The sequence below is a fragment of the Passer montanus genome, unplaced genomic scaffold, assembly GCF_014805655.1.
Source record: "Passer montanus isolate IOZ18808 unplaced genomic scaffold, ASM1480565v1 scaffold65, whole genome shotgun sequence".
NCBI lineage: Eukaryota > Metazoa > Chordata > Aves > Passeriformes > Passeridae > Passer > Passer montanus.
This window is the reverse complement of record NW_024371593.1, coordinates 3,066,122-3,079,484: the sequence shown is the minus strand read 5'-3', so window position 1 is coordinate 3,079,484 and position 13,363 is coordinate 3,066,122. Positions and strand designations below refer to the sequence as shown.

Sequence of the window (13,363 nt, the reverse complement as noted above, 5' to 3'; positions counted from 1 at the left end):
CCACAGAAAGGGCACTCAGGTGTAGGAACAGGCTGCCCAGGGCTGCTGGTGCAGCCACCATTCCTGGAGGTGTCCAAGCAAAGACTGAATGTGGCACTCAGTGCCATGTTCTAGTTGACAGAGTGGTGTTCGGCCAGGGGCTGGACTCGATGGTCGCAGAGGTGTTTTCCAATCCCATTCGCTCTGTGACTCTGTGATTTGAGGAATCTCAACCATCCCAGCACAAACGAACAGGCCGCACAGCCCGCACAGCCCAGGCTCTGCGCATGCGCCACCGTCCGCGCTGGCGGCGGCCGCACCCGCGGCTCCCCATTGGCCTGCGCGCTGCCCGCCGCTCCGGCCCAATGGCAGCGCTCGTTGTTGACGGGTGCCGGGAAGAAGGCGTTGCCGAGGCCCCGCCCCTTCCTTTCGCCGCCGCTCTGCCCTCGCGCGCGCACGTCCCAGGCCGCTGTCCCGCGCCGCCGCCGCCGCCCAGGTAAGCGCGCCGCGCGCCCCCCTCCGCGGCAGTGGTGCCGTCCGGCCCGCGCGCGCCANNTTTATGTGCTCTCCCGGCCTGCGCCCGGGCCGCGGCTGGCGGAGGGACGGGCCGGGCCGAGGCGGAGGCCGGGGCGGCAGGGCCGCGCTGCCGCTTCCCTTCGGGAGAGGTGTGCGCTGCCGGCGGGAGCGGTGCGGGCCCCGCGCTGGCGCAGTGTGCGCAGCGTGGCCTCGCCGGCCGCGGGGCCCGCTCTGGAAGCGGAGGCGGAGGATGGCGGCTCGGGGGGAGCAGGGTGGGCCCCTCCGAGAACACGGAACCGCCAGGCTGGAACTCTCCCGGGCTGTCTTGCAGGATGCGTTACGTCGCTGCTTACCTGCTCGCCGTGCTCGGGGGCAACGAGTCCCCCACGTCCAAGGACTTGAAAAAGATCCTCGACAGCGTCGGCATCGAGACGGACGATGAACGCATGAACAAGGTGGTGTTGCCTCTTCATTCCAGGTGTCCCAGCCAGCACCGGACATGGGAGCTCTTTCCTTGGCCTCAGTGTTCCCATTGCCTCCCTGTTGATCTACTCTTAGGCTGTTCAGACATTTGGTGATCCTTACTGGTGTGAATTCTGAACACTGCTGAGCCAATCATAAGTTTTTACAACTTTTGTTGGAAGTCTGGCTTTCTTATTCAATACCTCTGTAAAGATCCCTGTCAGTTGTTGCTGACTTCTGGTAGTTCAGGCTAATCATCCCCACTGAGATGATGGCTGCATGTAAGGATGCACTGAAAGTGTTCTGGCATGGTGTACAGTGTGCACTGAAGATTCATTTCTTATTTTCGGTCAGTGTTAATTCAGAGCTAACACTTTTGAAGGCCTGATCCTCAGTAATTCATCCTTATTTAGTGTGCTGCAATGGAGCCTTTGTTTCCTCACCAAGAAACATAGGCAGGTCCTAACATGGAGATTAAAGGTATTTGAGGATAATACGTAGGAAGATTTTGGAAATTAATACGAAAGTGATTGTGTTGAAAAACAGACTTCTGAAGAGTATCTTAATTAGAATGCTTCTTGTGGTGTAATAGATCTTCAGCATTGTGGACCTAAAAATAATTGACGATAGAGAAAAAAAACCAAGAACCAATAAAATTGTCTTATGAATTGTCACATACTCCTATGTGAAGTGTTTCCAGAAAGGTAAAGATGAAAAGAAACTATTTTCCCAGTATTTTATCATAGGCCCAAGGAGACAGTGCATTGGCTGAGCTGACAGCATCCTTACTGTGGTTTGGAATGTTGGTTTGAACTCGTGGTGCTCCTGTTTATATCTCAGGTCTTTTGTCTTTAGCTCCTTTAGGTTTAATGCCTTAATGAATTAATTGCTTTCTCTCCTCCTCCAGTATTAGGAAAGCTGTTCTAGAATCTGTTTTGATCACAGTTAATTTTTGGATTGTCTGTATCTTAAGCCTGTGTAAATGTAGTGAAGTCTTAGAAGCGCCTTTCTCCTGGATGGAGCAGTCCTGCAGGCACAATTTCACACATCCCACGCTCTGTGTAAGCACAAGGTGCCTGTTAAAAAGCTCTTGGCTAAAGTCCTTTAGCTTTAGCCACTGACTCCTGATTTCTGGGACTCACCAGTAAATTCTGGACCATTTTTTAAGTGCTTGCTTTAGCAGTTTTGGGGATTGTGTTTTGCTTTTGTCATCTCTGGTTATACAACAATGGTCCTAATATTCAAGTTGGAACTCTGTGTTCCAGGGCAAGGATACAATAGCTTGGCTTTTAACATTTGGTAGGGCTAGCAATGGGACCCTGTGGTTTTGGGTCCAGAACCCAGTGCTTCAGAGCCTCCCAGGGGCCATTGAGCAAGAAATGTAAACAGTCCCTCAGTGACTTACACTGTTGGTGGGGCTTCCTAATGGTTCCACAACATCTCTGTATCCTCTTTTTTTCAAAGTCATTGGATTAGTTATGAATTCAGTAACAGATTTCATGAAAATGCTTAAAGTATTGAAGACTTAGCTGAAGTTTTCATGTCAGTGTTCTGTTCTGGCACTGAGAAGTAAGGAATTTTGGGGCTAGATAAAAGCAGCAGGATGGAGGCACTGCATATGATGATTTATCAGTATTTGTTTAAATGTAGCTTATTCTTCTGCTGTTTGGAAACTCTAACATTGTAAATTTTACTTACAGGTTATTAGTGAGCTGAATGGAAAAAATATTGAAGATGTAATTGCCCAGGGTAAGTAAGAGTCTCTGAGTGACCCAGGTAATTGCCTCTGTTACTTTGATAGCCTAGACCTGAGATATGCAGTTGCTGCCAAGTCACAGACTCTGTTCAGCGTTGTGGATCACAGCTGAATTGAGTGGAATCAGGTCCATTCTAATTCCCTGCAGGTCAGTGCCAGTACCTGCTGGGTTTCGCTTGTGGACCACATTAAACTGGAGAACTGAAGCATGGATGAGCTTACTGGAAGTCTGCTCATGATGGAGTTTTCTGGACATGTTGATAAGAGACTGAGCTGGCCTTTGGGCTCTCTAGGAGATGTTCTGTGTTTTACCCTCTTGTGTGCACCTGTGATGTGAAGCGTGAGGAACAGGCAGTTGGCATTGGGGTGCAGCTCCACCCTCTGCAAGGAGCACAGGCCTCTCCAGTGCACATGTCTTACAGAGCTCTCAGCATTCCTTTTCCCTGAGACAGAACTCTGAGGGCTGATTTCCATAGAAATTTGTGCTCTTACTGAGGCTGGAACTTTTTACATGAATTGACTGGGTCATAGTGGCTGAGGTAGTGCAAAGGTTTCTGATTAATGATTTTTTATTTCTTGCAAGTGTATAGGCACAAGGGAATCTGCAGGCATATTTTTGTTTAAAGGTAGCCAGGACTTTGCCTTGCTGTCAGGAGCAGGCACTGGGCATTTCTGTCCATGTGATTTGAAAGACCTAAGAGGGCTATTATACTCATGGTTACAACACATGCTGTCTCTTTCTGTAATACTTTAAATAATTGTTTCTTAGAACATACATGCATATGAAACATGTTTGTTTACTTTGCTAGTTTAATTAGATCTTGAAGTAACAGTGAATTATTTAGAAACTGATTCCCAGAAATTGGAATAGAGGCAAACATAGTGTTTACATGACCTTTGAATGCCAAGGGAGCCTTGGTATGTGAAAGACAAGAGGCCAGAGAAGTAGCTGGCTGTCCAAACACAAGCAGAAATCAGAAGTCTCCAGGGAGATGCAATAGGGTTCATAGGGTGCTGAGGAATTTGTTTAAAATACTGTACTCTTTGCCATAAATAAGTCAGTCTTTCCCTTTCTCTCCTGTGTCATCCACTTACGTGCTCAGAGTTCTCTTTACCCTTAAAGTGGAAAAAAAAGGAGCAGGGGAAGCCAGTGCTGCAATTATGTTCCTTCTGAGGTACATTATCACTTTCTGGGCTACTGTGCTGTATTCAGAGAACAATGTGGGTGTGCGAAATTGGATGTGTTTGCTGCTATTTTTATGACAGCTTTTGGAAGAAAGACAGGGACTTTTTGAACAGAAGAAAACTTACTGATAATATGCTGCCAGTGTTCTTGGGATAAGCCTTTGTCAATCTTAAAATTCCCGAATTTTTCACAGAACAGTTTATTATGGATGCAGCCTCTTGTTATTTTCAGCAGGTTAGTGACAGTAGACAGGATCAGTTTCTTGCTGCACTCTTCCATTTCCCCTAACTTCAGTGCTTGGGATGAGCTTGTAAATAAATACTTTCTCTTGTGTCCCATTCAGGTAATGGAAAACTTGCCAGCATGCCGGCTGGGGGAGCCGTGGCAGTCTCTGCTGGAGGAGGCTCTGCTGCTCCTGCCGCAGCCGCGGCCCCTGCTGCCGGTGAGTGTGAGTGGAGAGGTGTGGCTCCAGGGCAACTCCTTTTGTCTCTGGTAACAGCTTAACAAAACAACTGAGTCAACATTTCAGGGCTTCTCCACTTCAGCAGTGCAGTATGTGATGGAAGTGTCAACTGAACAGTTACTTTTCCTTTGAACAGTCAGAAACATTTGCTCTTTGTCTGCCTTAGGATTGGTCTTGCTTAAAACAGAATCAAAGAGACTTGGTGTAAAGCACATTCCTGCAGCAGTAATGTCTGTATCTGTTCAGTGTTATTTGGTTGCTGAAAGGGAATGAGATGAACCCTGGAGGCTCCAATACCAGTAGGCAGGGGAGCTGAGAATACCAAAACTTGTATTTTGATAATCTGTGGTGCAGTGTTAATACTGACTATTCACTTGGGCTTTTTTTTTTCCTTCAGCTGAGGAGAAGAAAGAAGAGAAGAAGGAGGAATCAGAAGAATCTGATGATGACATGGGATTCGGCCTCTTTGATTAATTATTTGTTATAGAGAAGTTATTAAAATTCTTTGTTTTAAATGTTTTTGTGTTGTTTATTATTGCCATGCAAGTGCTCTTGGATTCAGCAGTTCTTGAAATAGCTCTGGCACAGCTTTGATTTTTATCTCTGCCTGCAATAGGTTGTGAATTTTCTGACAGACTGTGGGACTCAGCTCTGAGAGTACTGAGGAAATGACAAAGCTTGTGTGAACCTGGATGCTTGTTTTGACACTGCTGTTTCTTAAACAGCGTGTGGAAACTGAATCTTCCTCATGTTAGCCTTCTCCATACTATTTTGCTCTCAGTTACTCAGTGAAGTGGCTCATCTGTTCAATAAAAGGACCTTGTTTTCCAGGATCTGTTTATTCAATTGCAAAATGTGAAACTGAATGAACAGCAGGCCTGAATTAGGCCAGAAACATAATTTCAGAGCTAATTATAGTAATTTGGTTTCTTAATATTTAAAAGCACCAATTTCATTACTGTCAGATTTCCAAGATCTAGGGACAGCACTGATAAGCACTGACTAGGATTTCCTGTCTCATCCATATGCTTAACAGTGTAAACAGAAAAAAAAAACAACCTAACAGCATCCTGCTGTGATAGAACATAGATCAGTGCAGAGGTGCCTTTCATACTGAATGCCTGTTCTGGGCTATCAGGACATAAATCCTACCTTGATCTGAAACATGAGAATGGTGGTTCTGGAGAACTGAAACATCTCTGGCATGTCAAGAAATCAGCTTGAGAGGAAGGTAAATTTTGCTTTATTTATGAAATGTCTACTGCTAGAAGATGGTTTTGGCAGGCAACTTAACCTGGCTTCTTGTGGAAGTCTTCACCTGGCAGTGTAGATAAGTACAGTACAAATTGCATGTATGATCATCTTCCCATGATAAAGTCTGCACAGGTAGAGTCAAAAAGATCCCTGCAGCGTGCATGCTGAGGAGCTTTTCTAATGAAGTTGTTTTTGGGGAAAAAAAAAAAGCGATTGCTGATACAGCTGTGTTCATATGAGTCATTGGACAAAGCATGGCAAGTACTTCTGGGACTAGAGATGGTGAAATCCAAGTAGGAAAAACTATTTTATCTCTGGTGTACTGAGAGCAAACACCCAATATTTCACAGCCAAGAACACTGCAAGAGAGCAGTTGTAAGTTGGAGCCTCAGAATGGTCATGATTTGAGCAACTAGCCCCTGCTGCCCTTCTCTCCCTGGTGCTAGAAAAATGTACAGTAGCAACAGTGCCAGTACCTTTCATCTACTTTGTCTCTTAAGTGCCAGCCTGGTGATTTGGTAGTAATGGAAACCATTCATTGTTCACCATAGTTCTCTGTCAGACCTGTCATGGCAGTGGTTCAGCCCTGGGAGCAGGGGGGCTGTGTTGCTTTTTTTCTTGGGGATTTCTCCATTTCAGGTCACTGAAAAAGAGTGGGTTTTGGATGTGGTTTTACTGAGAGGTGCCTTCCCCCTCCCCAGTAGTGCTTTGCTGCTTCAAGAGCACCATCAGTGTTTACACAGGAAGGAATTGCCCTGGCACACCACTCGGTAGGGTTTTTCCAGGCACAAAGGAATTTATTTGAATGGCACTGAGCTATTCGATGAGTTTGCTGTGCCCAGGCTCATGGGATGGAACAAATGTGTGGTGCCAGTTGCTGGCTACTGTGATGAGGGGAGGAGTATAACTACATCTAGACTAGCTTACTTTTTCACCCTGTTTTTCTCTATCTTCTTCATATGACCTTTTAAGCTTGAATTATGTGCCTGATCCTGTGGTGGGTGTCCTCTTAGAACCTTTAAATTCCTTTGCAAAAGTGCATGATTTTCATGAAAGCTGTCAGTTAACCTGCTCTGAGAAAAAGGATAGCTCATTGGAAAACTGTTCTGAGAAGAAACTTCTGAGAGCAGCTCTCAGGGAAAGCTCTGAAAATAGAGCTCTCTTTACAGTGCCACAAGGAGTCAATGTAACAACCACCTCATAGGTTTTTCTTGAGAAGGTCAGGGTGTGGCTCGGCTCTGCTCCAAGATTTCACACACATTTGGCAGAATTTGCTAAAACCTCTTCATAGTGAACATTTCTTCTGAATACAAAATCAAACCTATTAAGTTTACTTCCTCCTTCCTTACCTATTTAGGAAACTGTTGCCACCTGATGGCTTTGTAAATGAGTGGTGATGTACCGGGAAGCCTATTGCACACTTGTTTGGTGCTCTGCACGAAGTTCACTCTGTTCTGATTTCAGTGACCTTCAGCTGTGAAGGAGATGGGATCCCTGCTTCTGCTCTGGAGTCACTGTTCTGAATTTTCAAGTCTCAGTGATGCCCTTTCAGGTGGGTGCATTGTATTCTATGATTCTCTCAGAGGAGACTAGTGCCTGCTAATACTTGGACTTGTGGCCTACCTGTCCCACTTACAGAATCCATTTTAGCTAGAGAAGATTTTTCCTGAATTCTTATAAAATATGGGCTCGAGGGCATTGAAGAGAAAGGGAGGGACAGTCTTGTGCCTGGAGATTACACTAGTAACTGATCATTACCAAATTGACAGCAGGGGAGAGTGATTTAGTCATAGGCTTGACATTGAAACGTGCAGGCTTTCCTCCCTGGTACACAAATGCCATGCTGTCTCAGATCAGCTCTCACTGAAAATCATTCCTTACAAACGTCATGGGGCAGGCAGAGGGACGAGGCATCTCCACTACTTGGAAAACAGGGAGAATGTCCTGGGCACTACCATAAAGCAATAAGCAATGGCTCCCTGGGGCCACTCTCAGCTGGTTTCACTCTTACTACCAAGGCCCTGTTTTGCAAGCTGCTACATGCAGGCAGGCCTGCTGAACTCAGTAGGTTTGACTTACATAGGTACAGAGATGGCTGTAGCACCTTTCCTAGAAGAAAAATTCAGTCCCAAAGGAGCAGGATTGCACCTCTGCCTCAGGACATGCTCCTGTGAAGCAAGTGCCAAGAGTCTGCCATGGAATAACCTGACATACACAAACATCACAGGTAAGAAAAAGACATTTAACTCCGGCTTTCCAGCGATGTTGAGAGCACTTGGGTTGCGCTTCATGACTGGTGTCCTTTTCTTGCTGGCTATGGACAACAATTCTGTAATTGTAACATTCTGGAATCAACATTGTAACGGGCTGCCTTTGGTCTTCCCTTGAATTCCCAATGGCTGGGAAAAACACAAGGTCTTGCCTGAAAAAGCAGAGATTGTTAGCCTGTATGTTATTATCTTGTAGGTACTAACAGCTCGCCATTCATTGGGCTAGAAAAGAAACACAACAACGAGAGATTGCGTGTGAAGCTGTCTCTGTGGCACCTCGACTTGCAGGGGCACGAGTGGATTTGAAGAGTTTCAGTTGGAGTTTGGCACACAGGAAAAGCTGCCCTGTAAATCTTTCTGATCTGGCTTACTGCTGCATTGTGAGCAATAGCAGAACTGTAGTGCTTTCTAACTGGGGGGAATGAGATTAGTTTTGGGGGTTAATTTATTTTTGAGAAAAGCACAGTTGTTTGTCAGCTTGCTAGTGCCAGTACCCAGGCAGCACTCCACAAGAGATTAGTGTTCACATGGTTCGTTTAATCGACCTGTTTCAACAGGGCAGCATTAACCTCCTCAAATAAGTAACCTTGAGGGCCAAGGCAGAGCGATGTAAACAACCCAGGATGAGATTGCTGTTGGGAAATCAAGTGAAACTAACTCCAGCATTGTCGCAGCACTGTTGTTTCTATTTCCCAGACACGCTAGGAACATTAAGGCTTGTGAAATGCTGGAAAAAGAGGGAGCAGCGCTGGTTCCAGAATGAAGATGTTCTTGTGGTTACAAGTGCTTGGGAAGTATCTGCAGACAAGGTTCAGTGGTCAGTTTTGCCACAGACTTCTGCTCAAGTCACAGCCCAGTGGCCAGCTCTTCTGAGAACAATCCCTGCTCTGGAAAAGGCGAGACACAATCTTTCCTTTGGGGTTGACTACATGAAAATACCTTTCTGTGTCGTCAGAAGCATGGGGTGGAAGCTCCATGATGGCCCTGGTGTGAAGGGCCTGTAAGAGAGTCATGGCTCAGGTGTGCCAGGGCTCACCTCTCCAGGTGGAGATGAGGGCTGGCAAGGGTTACCTAACCACACCAAATGCAAGGGAGGAAGGAAAGTACAAAAACAACTAGAGTTAGGAGAGGAAGGGAGAGAAGGGTGGGTGTAGAGACAGGACCAAGGTGAGCAGGGTTAATGCTTTATGTACTCCAGATGTTAATATGTATAAAGGGGAGTTCTGGCAGCTAGGTGAGGTGGTGGGCTTGTGGGCAGGACCTGAAAGAAAGATAAAGCTGTACTCCTGCCTGTCTGATGAAAGCAAAGGGCAAACACTTCATGAAAAAGTGCTCTGTCTGTAGAGGCTGGAGTATGATGTCTAACTTGAACTCAAATATTGGACTTATGCAAGGGTTACCTGCTGAATTTAGCTTCCATCACGTGACTGTGAGGCACCAGACTGAGGCACTGAACAGCTGTTCTTGCAACCTGGATGGCCACTCCTTAGGGAGGGTATTGGCCTCCCTCATATCATTTGAAAGGATGTTTGGAGTGGAAGGAAGAGGAAGAGGGGCTATTTGGATGACCTCCACTAGCCTAAATGGTGAAAGAGCTGTTAAGTACACATATAACACTATCTTTTTGACGTCTCTGTAAACTTTCATACTTTCCTAATGATTTGGATGACTGTAGTCTGTATTGTTTATGGCAAGGAAATCTTTACAGCTTCTGAAATCTATTTTGATGATCTACTAGCACTGGCCTCTCACCCAGTGCTGCTCTGTGGCAACCTTGTGCGAAGTACTGCTGAAAATCACAGTTGCCCTAAATGTAAGCATTTTGCTGTGCTTAGAGGCACGTGGAGAAAAAAATGTTGAGAAAAGGTTAGGAAAGGTAAGCAACTGTGTGTCCATTTTGGTGATTAGTGTACAACAGTCCACAACTTCCTTGTGAAGGGAAGAGAAGAGGCAGACACTGATCTCTTCTGTCTGGTGAGCAGTGACAGGACTGGAGGGAATGGCCTGAAGCTGTGTCAGGGCAGGTTTAGGTTGGATATTAGGAAAAGGTTCTTCCCCCAGAGAAGTGGTCACAACACAAGCCTTAACAAGAGTTTAAGAAGTGTTTGGACAATACTCTTGGGCACATGGTGTGACTCTCGGGGACGTCCTGTGCAGGTCCAGGAGCTGGACTCGATGATTCTTGTGGGTCCCTTCCAATGATTCTATTCGTTTTGAGGGGGGACAGGGAGATTACCTTTTTTTCCAGTTCTTGCTCTGTGACAGGACTTGTCTCCTTCTGACTCCTCAGCTTTTTGTGAAAGGGAAAAGCTTTTCCTCTTCTCTCTCGTTTCTTTCCCGATCCCTGAAAAACAAGGGAAGCCCCAAGGACTTGGAGTAGATGCCAAGAATCAGGGTGTTCGTGAGGGAAGGACAGGCAGCTGCCCCGGGACAGGGCGAGGTTTGGGGCGCCGCGAGCAGCCGCAACCCTCTCTCTTCGAGAGGCTGCCTCGGCCCTTGCCGCTTCAGGGCGGTGCCGGCACGGCTGCCGTGGCTCGGAGGGCCCGCAGTCCCCCGGGCCGGGCGAGGGGTTCACCGGAGGAAGGGTTGGCAGGAGGGGCCGGGCTGCCCAGGGGCGGCGGCCATGCCGGGGCGGGCCCGAGGGCCGGGCCGCCGCCTATAAAACTGGCAGCCGGCGCCGCTCTGCCAGCGGCAAGCCCTGCCGTGTTCTGTAATCGAATCCTCGGCGGCAGCGCTTCCCGGCTGTCCCGCCCGTCCCGAGGCGGTGCGGAAAGAGACCCGCGGCTTCCCTTCTCCGCCGCGGCTGCTGCTGCTTGCCCCCAGCACCCTCCGCCTCCGGCGGGGCGCGGAGGCCATGTTCCCGCTGGACTCCACCTGGAATATCTCCTTCGCCGGCTGCGGCTTCCTGGGGGTCTACCACGTCGGCGTGGCCAGCTGCCTGCAGGAACATGCCCCGTTCCTGGTGGCCAACGCCAAGAAGGTGTACGGCGCCTCGGCCGGGGCGCTCACCGCCACCGCCCTCGTCAGCGGCGCCTGCCTCGGTAAGCGCGGGCCGAGCCCGGCGCTCCTTCGCCTGCTCCCTTCTAATTTGTTAATTAGAGCACCAGCGAGGGGATGTGGGTGTACATATGTATGTGCGTGTAAATAGCGCCGCGCCGCCTCCTGCCGAGGTGCGAGCGGCGCTTTGTTTTGAAGGCCTTTGCCCGGTCCCTGGCGGTGGCTGAGGGCAGGGAGGCCCTGGCGGTGGGGAGCAGCACAGGGCTCCTGGTTCTGACACCCACCCGCACTGACGTGTACAGCGTGGCCTTGCTGCGCTCGGTGTGTGGGCTTACCTTGCTTGGGGGTAGGTCTGGTGGCGCTCTGGGTGAGGACAGGAGCCTCTCGCAGGGTGCACACTGGCCTTGGGTGGCTGTGAACGGGAGGTGAAGCGGCTGGAGATGGAGACATGGAGTGTGCGTGTGCAGATGGGCGCTGGGCAGCATCTGAGGAGCACAGCCTTCTGTCTGCATGTTTGTTTCTGGAAGAGTGTTGCTCCTTGGGTTCTTGGGCACTGAGGAGTTCTCTTGCCCTTTGCAAGAGCTAGAGCTCCAGTTTAGCTAGATGTTATTTCTGTTTTCAAGTTACAGAATAACCTTAAAAAGTTATCTCTGCAGCAAGCACAGTGTATGTAGTGTGCCCCTATGCCTGTGGAACAGCTAAAGAAAATGGTCTGTGGTGCCTCCTGGCTTTTTTGTCGTTTTACACATGGGAGAAAGCTAACAAACATGTTAGTCTGTACTTGGAAGCTTTTATGTTGAGAATAACAAATGCAGAAAAATTTCTTAAGCTTGAAAGAGGATTGTGAGACAATCAGGTATATCTGTTTAGTCTCAGAGAATTGAGCTTCTCCTAGAGCTAAGGGCAGCCAGAGCTTTTATTGCCTGAAGTTCTCTCACCTTGACAGGTGTTTTTCCACAGCACTCCTTGTTGAGATGTAGCCCTCATGCAGCAAAAGTTAGTGTTTTCTGTGTAGTTAGGTTGACGTTTCCCCTCCTGAGTCATTTTGTTGACAGAAATGCCCAGTGAAGTGCAGCCATAACTTCTGGAGCTCTTAACAGCTGCTCAGACCCCAGTCTCGAAAGCTGTAGTGATGCCTTGGTGCCAACTTTTACTGTGGACAAGGGATAATAATCCCTAATCCCTTCTTGTGTAGGGATCCATTTGCAGGTAGCTGCCAGGGATTTAGTTGTTTAATTGCTTCTGTTGAAGAGGTGACTCCCCAATTAGTTCCCTAACTGGGTGATCGCTCTGCCACTCCAAGGCGTGGCACAAGTGTGAGACAGGCTGATGGTAGTGCCCAAATCCTTTGCCTTGCTCAGATGCCATCCTGAGTGCTGAGCAATCCTGTTATCATGTTTACTTTGAACATAAAAATAGCCAGGACAGAGCATCATCCACGGTGTGGCAGGCACTGCCCTGAGGGAGGCATCCAGCCTGGTAGAGAGCTTTCTGTGGATCAGAATAGGTTTTCCCACTCGCTGTGAGGTACAGTGGGAGTGTAAGAGAACTGGGTTAGGGGCCATCTTCTGGGATGCATTCACCTACCTCCTGAAGGAGGGCAAACCATGCTCTTTAAAGCTAACCAAGGCTTGGGTCTTGGGTGTTCCAGTTCTGTCTTCTGTTTGACTTCTCTGGAGTTATTTTCTTCTGACTCACCTGCATGACTGACAGTTATCTTTGGTAGAGAGCAGCTCTGTCTAAGGCAACAGAGTAGGCTTCTGAAAGTAAAAGCACATGGGGTGCGTGGCCGTACCTTGTCCGTGTCATAAACCCTCCTGACAGTGCAGCTTCCAGGCAGAGGTGCAGAGGTTAGAATGAAATCATAGAGGTAAAAGAGGACAGGGCAGGAGGTACAGCTCGGCCTGAACTGGGAGAGCAGTTCATTGTCATACACGCTCTTGGGGTCCTGAGTACCTGTGCTTGCTGTGCTGCTGAGAGCAGGCCCATGGGCTTTGAATCCTGTGGCAAATGCTGCTTTGCACTGTCAGTTGCTCTGTCCATGAAACTGCAATGCTGAATAGTGTCTCTTGATGAATGACAAAGGGGGGAATTTTGCAGAAAGAAGCCTTGCTTATTTAACTGTGTGTAGATAAAGTTAGTGACCTCATGCCTGTGAGCTCAAGAAGACTTTCCTGTGCAGAGACAAGTAGTTGCAGGGGAGGAGTGGAAAAACCTCTTCCTTGGGGGTTTTTCTGTGAGTCCAGTCTTTTGAGACCCTGATCAAAGAGAGCAGACATCTTGCTTGACTTCAGAGAATAAGATCCCACTTAGTGGATTCTTTTCCAGCTTTTTCCCTCTGGCCTTTGCATCTGTTCAGCTTGCCTGTGAACTCATTCTGCTTTCTCTATTAGTTAAGACCTCACTGTCATCATTTGTGTAGGACAGGAAGGCTTTGCTATGGGCTGACACTGAACTGAAAGCCCTGACCAAGTGATCTG

The 13,363-nt window shown here is 48.0% G+C and overlaps 2 protein-coding genes and 1 non-coding gene across 3 annotated transcripts in view; all 3 read left to right on the top strand.

The window, feature by feature from the left end:
• Positions 1–340: 340 nt before the first annotated feature.
• On the top strand, positions 341–4,881 carry RPLP2 (ribosomal protein lateral stalk subunit P2). The gene is made up of 5 exons (XM_039728408.1): positions 341–475; positions 827–950; positions 2,658–2,706; positions 4,243–4,341; positions 4,760–4,881. The coding sequence occupies exons 1-5, from the start codon at positions 345–347 to the stop codon at positions 4,834–4,836; spliced, it is 480 nt and encodes a 159-aa protein (XP_039584342.1). The 5' UTR covers positions 341–344; the 3' UTR covers positions 4,837–4,881.
• Positions 2,839–2,971, top strand: LOC120511446. The gene has a single exon (XR_005629721.1). It is a non-coding gene; the product is annotated as a small nucleolar RNA SNORA52 (small nucleolar RNA).
• Positions 4,882–10,567: 5,686 nt separating the features above from the next.
• The window catches only part of PNPLA2 (patatin like phospholipase domain containing 2), a 29,535-nt gene continuing 26,739 nt past the window's right edge, over positions 10,568–13,363 (top strand). Inside the window, exon 1 of the mRNA XM_039728431.1 lies at positions 10,568–10,927. Coding sequence (XP_039584365.1) covers positions 10,741–10,927 — 187 coding nt within the window. The 5' untranslated portion in view covers positions 10,568–10,740. The remainder of the gene's footprint in view (positions 10,928–13,363) is intronic.

Excerpts from the sequence above, each read along its gene's own strand:
- RPLP2 (XM_039728408.1), top strand. The coding sequence starts at position 345 with ATGGCAGCGCTCGTTGTTGACGGGTGCCGGGAAGAAGGCGTTGCCGAG. Across the intron at positions 951-2,657 it reads ACGATGAACGCATGAACAAG|GTTATTAGTGAGCTGAATGG; the intron begins GTGGTGTTGCCT and ends TTTTACTTACAG. Across the intron at positions 4,342-4,759 it reads AGCCGCGGCCCCTGCTGCCG|CTGAGGAGAAGAAAGAAGAG; the intron begins GTGAGTGTGAGT and ends TTTTTCCTTCAG.